Source organism: Bison bison, unplaced genomic scaffold (assembly GCF_000754665.1).
Source record: "Bison bison bison isolate TAMUID 2011002044 unplaced genomic scaffold, Bison_UMD1.0 scf7180017864503, whole genome shotgun sequence".
NCBI lineage: Eukaryota > Metazoa > Chordata > Mammalia > Artiodactyla > Bovidae > Bison > Bison bison.
Window position 1 is genome coordinate 3678559 of NW_011495061.1, and position 304 is coordinate 3678862.

A 304-nucleotide genomic window follows, 5' to 3' on the forward strand; every position below is an offset into this window, starting at 1 on the left:
CAGGTAGGGATCCCGGCGCGAGGTCGAGACGGCTATGAGGGCCCGCCGCGCCGAGATCCGCCGCCCCCGCGCCGGGATCCCTACCTGGGTTCCCGGGAGGGGGGCTACTCTCCCCGAGACGGCTACTCCAGCCGCGACTACTCGAGCGCCCGCGACGCCCGGGATTTTGCCCCCTCGCCCAGAGAGTATACCTACCGCGACTACGGCCACTCCAGCGCCCGGGATGAGTGTCCATCGAGAGGCTACGGCGACCGAGACGGCTACGGGGGGCGCGGACCCGACTACGCGGATCACCCCAGCGGGG

At 72.0% G+C, this 304-nt stretch overlaps 1 protein-coding gene across 1 annotated transcript in view; it reads left to right on the forward strand.

The window, feature by feature from the left end:
* RBMXL2 (RNA binding motif protein, X-linked-like 2) overlaps positions 1-304 on the forward strand; it is a 1227-nt gene that overhangs the window by 454 nt on the left and 469 nt on the right. The window contains 2 exon segments of the mRNA XM_010829361.1: positions 4-13; positions 15-287. Of these exon segments, the coding sequence (XP_010827663.1) occupies positions 4-13; positions 15-287 (283 nt within the window).